At 39.2% G+C, this 9,514-nt stretch overlaps 1 protein-coding gene across 1 annotated transcript in view; it reads right to left on the bottom strand.

The window, feature by feature from the left end:
* LOC107693168 (ADP-dependent glucokinase-like) overlaps nt 1-8,099 on the bottom strand; it is a 17,278-nt gene extending 9,179 nt beyond the window's left edge. Inside the window, exons 1-2 of the mRNA XM_016492454.1 lie at nt 7,747-8,099; nt 6,266-6,425 (exon numbers count right to left, since the gene is read on the bottom strand). Coding sequence (XP_016347940.1) covers nt 6,266-6,425; nt 7,747-7,939 — 353 coding nt within the window. The 5' untranslated portion in view covers nt 7,940-8,099. The remainder of the gene's footprint in view (nt 1-6,265; nt 6,426-7,746) is intronic.
* Nucleotides 8,100-9,514: the final 1,415 nt, after the last annotated feature.

Here is a 9,514-nt window from a genome sequence, read left to right as displayed (position 1 = left end):
CGAGCCATAACAAGAGAAACAGAAATCTCACCATCTCCATTAATCAGACGCATGTAGGCAACTGAACCATACGCCCTTTCTGATGCGTCCCCGAATATATGAAGCTCTCTGCTGACTGGATCTTCCCAGTTCTTTCTTGGACCATACCATCGAGGTACTTGGATTTTAACCAGATCTGGTAACTCTCCTTCCCAATCAATCCAGGTGGCCTTGATTCCTTCTGGGATATCTGGATCATCCCATTCTCTTGTAGGCTTCGTCCATAACTGTTGCAAAAGAACTTTAGCATGTGTCGGGAAAGGAATGATAAAACCCAGTGGATCATACTGACGAACGAGTGTTCGATATAGAACACGTAATGTTAGAACAGCATACCCCACTGGACGATGCTTATAGCTCAAGGTATCCTGCAAACAGTGCCAACTTAATCCAAGTGTACTCTCGCACGGATCTGTGCAGTCACGGCTCAACCATAGATCAGTGTCTACTGAACGCGCATCAGCTGGTAGATAATCTACCACAGAGATCTGATTGCTGGCCCATTGCCAAATCTCAAACCCACCTTCCACTAACAAAGAATGCAGGTTCATAAGCATCTCTTTTGCGTCTTGATTTTTGGAAAGCTTTGCAAGCAATTATCCACATAAAAGGAATGCAGAACAGAGGACTTGACATCTTGAAATCCGGCAGGAAGGTTTTTCACACAATTCTGGAGAGCATACGTAGCGCAACAAGGGCTACAAGTAGCACCAAATGTCAAAACCTGCCGTTCATTAACATCAGTGGAATCATTTCTTCTCATATTTTGCCATAAGAAACGTAACAGCGATGAATCAGAAGGCAAGAGGTGGATTTGATGGAACATAGACCAGATGTCTCCACTGATAGCAACTGGATGTTCTCTAAACCGTAGTAAGACTCCAATCATGGAAGGGCCCAGCACTGGTCCAGGTAACAAATATGCATTCAAACTCTCACCTTGATACTGATAGGAACAATTGAATACCACACGATGCTTGCCATTATGTTCCACAAGATGGTGGGGAATGTACCAGGCTTCCTCACCTAATCCAATCTCATTGGACTTCAGTTTCTTCACATATCCAGCTTCAATGAGTTTCTGAATCTCTTGCTCATAAATAACTGCACGATCTGGATCCTTAGCCAGTTGTCTCTCCAGTCGACGCAAAGCTGGCATTACTGCCTCGGGGGATGCTTTAAGAACTGGTGCATTATTAGCTCGGAGTAAAGGAGTCACATATCTCTTGATTCCATTAATTTCTTCACACTTTGTTTCCTGTTCCAAGCACTCGAGAGCCTCCTTATCTTGTTTAGAACGCAGGGCATGCTTCGGAGTCTGAGAGAAAGGAAGTACATCAACTTGCCATAGCTTCTCCACATCCTTATGCAACTGATCCATGGAGAGGGAAGCTTGGAAGAAACACTGTGTGGTCGAGTTAAGCTTCTTACCCAAAGAAGTTGGTTCCTGCAATGTCCACCCCAAACGAGTATGCAAAGCAGCTGGACTTCCAGGAGGACCGAAACGTACTCGCTCTTTGGAACAAAGAAGGTGAGGATGATCAGCTCCCACTAATAACAGAGGTTTAACCTTCTGAAACTCCTCCAGAGGGATGCCTCTTAGATGTTGATAACGTCGCTGGAGGATCTGCACTGGGTAAGTCTGTTCAGGTAAATCAAGCCTTTGAGCAGTAAAGGCTTCGCATATTTTGTATTTACTCTGCTTATGGACAGCTGGCGAAATTGAGAAAGAAACAGTAGCACCTTCAATTTTCTCTGAGCCTTGTCGGATGGTTCGAATTACCAATGACTCTGCCGCCCCATGAAGACCTAAAAATTCTGCCGCGGAAGACATAAGCATGGTCCTTTCTGAACCGTCATCTAATATGGCATACGTTTCCAGAGTCTTTCCTTGGTGGCTCAGAACTACCTTCACAATTTTCAGATGAACAGAGTTAATGCCACTTGGTCTGCTCAAATAAAATACCCCAGAATCTGGCTTGTGTGCATTTACTTCATGCAATATTCCTAAGTGACGATTCTGACACACTGGACATTTTCTTTGCAGGTCGCAGTTGAATGATTTATGGGCCCAACCACATCTCCAACAACGGTTGTTGACAGCAATCCACTTCCGTTTAGCTATTGTATCAAAGTTCTGGAATTCAGGGCAACGACTAAGATGGTGATCAGTGCAGCTGCATTATGCACAAGATGGTTTACTGCCCTTATTCCTTTCCTGTGGTCTGATAATTTCACTGTTAGCAATTTCAGTTTTCCTTCTCTGAGTGGGTACATTCACTTCTGTACTTACCCCATGAAGGAAAGCAGCTGTTTGAAATTGGGACTTGGTATGCCTCCCTTCTCTTGTCTGGGACTTCACATCTCTAGATTGTTCAAACACTTGGATAGCTAGATTCTGACATTCTGATTCTTCTTCCAACCAAACAGAGAAATTTACCAAGTCATAAGGTTCATCTGGTCGAGTAGTTTTAGCATATCTTGCAAAACTGTCGACCTGCTGTGCTGGAAGCTTACCGAGCAATTGATGGACATGTGATGCACAAAATAACTCTTTTGCTCCTTCATGATCCCAGGACTGGAGCATGCCAACAAGAGCTTGAACTCGTACAGCAAATTGACCAAACCCAACAGGATCTCCTGAACGTACAGCTGGCAAGTTCTTAATAGCAGCAATCTCCCGAAGCACCAACTGATGGGGTTGACCATACCTTTTCTGGAGAGCCTTCAAAGCAGTAGTGTAAGGCTGGGAATGATGGGCATAAGCCAAGGCTAAATGTCGGGCTGCATCAAACTTCAAATGATCCAGAAGAATATGATACTTATATTGCTCAGTTTCCTCTAGGGGCATCAGATTCTTCAAAGCCATGTTCAGCATGGCAAACTCATGAGGATCATCACTCTTAAAATATGGAAATGAAAGTCTTTCAATAAAGGCTGACCTTGAGGGCTGTAAAGCAGGCATCATTGTTTGAGGCACAGTCGCTGCAGTCGCAATGGACATATGCTGATCAGTTACCATCTGCTGTAATCCAGTTTGAAAGACTGCAGATGTTTGATTCATATCCCTTTGCTGCTCTTGAGATACTGAAGCAGTGATATCTCTGGATGTCAAAGGATTCTGAGCAGACAGACTGGATGGATTAGCTTGCTGCTCCATAACTGTCCTAGATTTATGTTGCAAGGAAATTTGATGAGGATAACCAAAAGATGCATAGGGAAATCCAACTGATAGATCTCTAGGAGGCAATATTGCAACTCTTGAAGGATCACAATTAAGTTGAGCATGTTGGCCATAAGATGGATATAATACTGGATAAGGAAAATCAGGCAGCTGTGGAGGCCTTAATCCTCCACTTGGATAGAAGGGCGGCCAACTTGGATTCATCCATGGTTGACCGGGCATATAAAATGCATTTCCCTGCATTTGATCAGGAGGCAAAAGGCTTTGATCCCTTCCTACTTGATGATCATGATCAGTGGGGTAATAACTGGGATGAATTTGATGATGACTGACTGAAGATAGCCATGGAAGACCATTACGTTGCTGTGTCAAATTTGCACTCATTACATTTGAATCCAGTGCAGATTGTGGCCTGAGGTTTTCTGAGGAAGGAACGGATGGTCTAATAGTTACACCTGAATTACAAGGCTGCAGATATTGTGTCTCCAATAGCCCTGTAGTTGTAGGTGCAGTAGAAATAGGCATTGAAGAGACAGATGGCATATCCTGGGATGTAGGCAGAGTAATTTGTCCACCAAGCTTTGGTGATGTAGGAAACACATTTCCCTGCTTAATCTGATGTTGCCGTATACATTCACTCAACTCATCCACAGTAGAATCTCCGAGGTTTACCTCCTTTTTGTCCTAGTTGAAACAGAGGACTCTTCGTTAGAACTGCATTCAGAGCTAGTAGAGGATAAAGACCTTTTCTTTCTTTGCATATCCTTCATCATTTGTCCCATATCCAACAACATTCCCTTTATCTGTTTAATCTCCTCAGACATAGACTTCACCTCATTTTGGGTTGCAGTAATGGAAGCTCCTTGTGATGTAACCTGCTGACTCAAGTCCTCTGGCTCTTGTGACAGTTGTCCACTTGGATGAATCGAAGGATTTGACTGAGCCATCACATAATCTTGATGCCATCTTGGGGGCTTTAAAATCTTTGATGAGCGTTTAGACCTCACACAGTCATCCTCAGTATCCATTCTAGCAGCCTCTCCGGCTTGAAGGACCATGTAAAAAATTGGAAGGCATCTTAGGCTGATTTGGCTATTGCTACCGGAATGGTGAGTCCATTAAAACTCATTCAGTCATCAATCTCATGTTTCCATTTTATTTTCTCAACCAGTAGGAGTAGACATTTCCATGGTTACAAGTGCTGGCAATTGTTGCTTTATTGTCACCAACACAACAATTCCACACAGGCCATGTATGAGTTAAGAGACTGCTTCTCACACACACAAACACATTGAGACTGAGGCTTGATTAGTAAGAGACCACAGGTGTTCTTATCAGGACTCAGTCAACCAATCAGATCACAGCAGAATTTTCTACACTAACAAACTAAAAATCATAAGAACATACATTTGTGTAGAGACTCCAAAATCAGCAGCAGCCAGTTTATTAAATATTTGTTCTAGATTGATTGATTGATTGATTTTTGTAACAACATAACCCATAAATCATTCACATTAAGACCAGGAATATGTATAAAGCAAATAAGGTCAATTTTTAACAAATGAGAAAGCTTAAAGCTTAAAAGGCTCTCTAGCAGAAAAGAATGAAAAGAAAAACGCCACTATGATTGATGGTTATTATCTAGAGGAGAAATTCACTCATCAATCCAAACATGCGTCAACCAGAAGCACTCGCGTCTCCAAACGCTTCTGTGTCACTTTGGCAGTAGTAACTGTAAATTACACTCCACTCAGACACGGCTCAAACAGCACTATGCAGCGTCTCAACATAACTGCAATATTATCTTGAGAAGCCCGTCATTCCGCTCTCAAGTGTGAATTCTCTTGCAGGACGCAGCTGCCATATTGCCAGCACAACAAAACTAAGAGGGTCTGACGAATTTCAGCTTAACAATTTAAAGGAACAGTTCACCCAAACATGAAAGTTACTGAACATTTGTGCACCCTGCATCCAAGATGTAGAGGAGTTTGTTTCTTCATCAGAACAGATTTGGAGAAATGTAGCATTACATCACTTGCTCACCAATGGATCCTCTGCAGTGAATGGGTGCCGTCAGAATGAGAGTCCAAACAGCTGATAAAAACATCACAATAATCCACAAGTAATCCACACACCACTCCAGTCCATCAATTGACGTCTTATGAAGTGAAAAACTGCATGTTTGTAAGAAACAAATCTATAATTAAGGGGTTTTAACTTAAAACTAAATTTTGGGCAAAATGCCAGCCCATAATCCATAATAATGCTTCCTCCAGTGGAAAAGTCCATCTCATCTGTTGTCCTCTCACAAATAGCTTTAGGCTCTTTTTGCTTGCAAACAGTGCATATTTCTCTCCTGATTCAGACAAGATGAATTTTCACTGGAAAAAGCAATATTATAGATAGAGGACTGATATTTAAGCAACAATTTAAAGTTTAAAACGTCACGATAATGGATTTTTCATTACAAACACAGTTTTTCACTTCTCAAGATGTTTATTCATGGATTACTTGTGGATTATTGTGATGTTTTTATCAGCTGTTTGGACTCTCATTCTGACGGCACCCATTCACTGGTGAGCAACTGATGTAATGCTAGATTTCTCCAAATCCGTTCTGATGAAGAAACAAACTCATCTACATCTTAGTGCAAGTACATTTTCAGCAGGTTTTTATTTTTGGATGAACTATTCCTTGAAATGAAATTATCAATATTTAATATTATTTCATTCATGTAATACTTTGTGGTTGCGTGACATTAGCTGTTCATAGTTAATGTAATGACCTACATCTGTGGTTACCAGTGTAAACTTATGGGGAACTCACTAAATTCACCTTGAAACCAGTTAATTAGTTTTAATTCCAATTGTTAACTATTAACTAACACAAAACGGAAGTTTGCAATCAGTTAAGCTATGTAAACTTGTAAAACAATTTAATTGGCTTCAAATTAAACAAATCACAATAGCTGTATTATGCTAAATTGTGTAATCTGTACAGTCCCGAGGGTTTAGCGAACATGCTTGAACGGCTCTCACTTACTCTGAAGCAGCTCCGGGGGAGAAAAAGTAAGCGAAACTCTGTGCCAGCTGCTCCGCGTTCTCTATGTAATCATGATGGAGGGGCTGGTCTGTCGGCTTCAAACCCATTTTGTTCAGCAGAGTCACTCCATCGACTATGATATCCACACAGCCACCAAAACCTGATAAGAGACAGTGAGATAATACACGTGAAATAATCTAATATTACAATAAATTAATCTTTGAACCTGACCATCCAACAAAACGCAAGTGAATCATAGGTCATACAATATCTGAACAAACTGGATTCGATGCCATGCATAGTTGGAAAAAGCAAACATGACTACAGACTAAAGCTGTTGTTTGTCAGAGTGCAACAGACTGACAGGTAGCCTACCAATCACGGTTTGAAAACAGATGAAATCAGAGATCAGGTTAACTTAACTGAGTCAATGCATACAGAACTTCAACTGATTGATTATCATTCCAATCAAAAAAGATTCAATCAAGGGTCTAGAAAAGTCAGAACTTTCGCTTGCATTGACTGTAATGTAAGCAACAAGTAAAATAATAGTATTGCAATGGGCTGTGTATGTGACTCAGGTTACCAGACTTTTGGTAAACAAGGCCGAAACCTGGTTGTCAAAGTTGGTTTACCTCACAAGTACTCAGCACTTGTTGCTATAGTGTAAACCAACAAAAAAAGAACATCAGCTCAGGCTTGATCCTATAAGATAACAATCCTCAGAAGCAAAACAAGCCATATTATCAGATAAAATAGTAACATGCACAGTTGCGGATATGAAACATCAAGAAAAATGTGGCAAACTGAATATAATAAATTAGCTGTTATTTGTAAAAAAAAAATAAAATAAAATAAAAAAAAATCAGTGTTATTTTAGTACAATTAGGATACTATTATAGTTTTTAATGAATGAATATTTCAATTAAGTTTTTATTCTTTTTGTATTTTCTGTTGTATTTTAATTTTACTTAAAATTTTAGTAGTTTTATTTTTTTATGTATTTTTTTTTATTTTTTATATGTATATATATAGTTTCAATTCATTGTTTTTTTTTTTTTGTTTGTTTGTTTTAAATAACAATTAGAAACATTTCCTTGGCAACTAGATGAAATTAAATAAGTTTCAATTATTTTATTTTATTTCAGCAAAAGTTTATCTTATTTCAAGTAAATAAATATTTTTTTACGTTTTTAGTTTACTATAATAACCCTGGCTAAAATGAATCATTATCAGTGTACTTTTAAATAATTAATAGGAACTTAAAAAGAAATCAATACGAATCTAACATTTAACGGTATTACTGTATTATTACATAAATTAGTTAATATTTTATTATTAAAGTTCACTAATAAATATTTACTGAGTTTATCTAAAAATAAATACAAAGTAACGTTATTAGAATTTATTCCAATCAAGCCTATGCACTGCATTCCATAATTATTAGTTGCATGCTGTTAAGTGCACTTAAAAGTCTGTACCTATAGCCACTCGCGGTCTGTACACGCTGTTCATGCCCACTTTCCGCTCTGCGCGCAGCAATGAAGACAGAACCGCGTCCAGTCTGTCCTCCAGAACCGAACTGTCCGGTGAGCGGAACCAATACGCCACCAACACCACTGCAAGTGACAAAAACGAGCCATATTTTACACCAGAGTGCAGCTCAATGGCCATTGCAGATGTATGAACACACGCCTGCCTCCTCTCTTTCTTCCTGAGCGAGTGTGCGATGATGAATCGGGGCGGATGTTTTTTCTGCCACAGAAATATAAGAGGATAGAATGGCGTGAGTATATCAATATAAGCACAGCTAAGCTCGCGCTCTCTCTCTCTTTATATTTACTCCGTTGTTACTTAATTAAACTATGTGTATTTGTCCTTTATGTTTTGCATTAATTATTACTATTCAGACTGCTATTAAAGTACCACGTAGACTCGTTGTCACGTGGGACTTGTTACTTTTCTCCGCGCCAATCATAATAGTTGATTACCCGATAAAGATTTTTATAATCATGTTATAGATTGTTTTATTGAAGATTTGAATGTGCATGTTAGGTCAAAAATCCGTTAATGTAATATATTTACATTATTGTAATTTACATTGTGTAAATAAGGAAAAACCCATTCTGAGATTTGAATGGGGGTTGGGCTTTGGGATGTTTGAGCCGGCTTGCGCCCCTGGAGGTAGAACATTTGTGTATTTGCCGTCCAATGTCACTTTTTTTCCCAGTGGCTCTTGTAAGAATTGAGTCATTTCCGATCGTTGTGTTTCAAAATAAAAGTCCAACATCTAATTGATTACAGACCACTACGTATATATACGGTGCATAAGTATTTAAAGGGGTCATATGATGCGATTTCAAGTTTTCCTTTCTCTTTGGAGTGTTACAAGCTGTTCGTGAATAGATAAGATCCCTGGAGTTGCAAAGACTAAAGTCTCAAAACCAAAGAGATATTCTTTATCAAAGTTAAGACTCTGCCACACCCCCCTAAAACAGCTCGTTCTAACACGCCCCCACATATCTAGGTCACTATGTGGGAATATTTGCATAATGCACCCAAATGTGCACGCGAAGAAAGAAGGCGTGGTTTCAGTAACCGCAGTTAGTGTTGAAGCAGCCATGTCAGAGAGACGCTGTGTGTTTCTAGGCGAAAGCAAAAGCACTGTATTTGGCCTTCCGAAAGTAGATGCATTTAGGAATCTTTAACGATGTAACAGGACACTGAAGGATTTTGTAATGTTGTTACAAATTTTACAAACAGGCATGAAATATGATATTGCTCCTCAAAGGGGTTGTGCTTGACTCAGCAAACAGCCTGGCATGAATGTATCTGGTTTCAGTGTAACTACATCTTATTCATGTGGCAGAGGCAGAGCTATACATAAACAGACGGGCTTGAGTGTTATATTTCTGCATGGAAACGCCTATAGGATAGTTTCTGGAATTTTGCTTAGTCCTAGAGATAGATAGATAGATAGATAGATAGATAGATAGATAGATAGATAGGTAAGCCAGTTGTTATCTTCAAACTTTATTATCATTTTAAAACAACCTATTTCCAAGAGAATGCATGGAATAAGTTACTCATTTCATCTTTTTCTTATTTGATTGAAGGTGAAATACAAAACATTGCAAGATATAAAAAGAAAAAAGGTCTACATTATAAACTGTTATAATTTAAATTGTATATGTCTTACCTGACCAAATACCTTAATCATGAATAAATACAACATCAAAACAAGCTTCA

This window comes from Sinocyclocheilus anshuiensis, unplaced genomic scaffold (genome assembly GCF_001515605.1).
Source record: "Sinocyclocheilus anshuiensis isolate Anshui unplaced genomic scaffold, SAMN03320099.WGS_v1.1 scaffold222, whole genome shotgun sequence".
NCBI classification, from domain to species: Eukaryota; Metazoa; Chordata; class Actinopteri; order Cypriniformes; family Cyprinidae; genus Sinocyclocheilus; species Sinocyclocheilus anshuiensis.
This window is presented reverse-complemented; position numbering and strand designations above follow the sequence as displayed.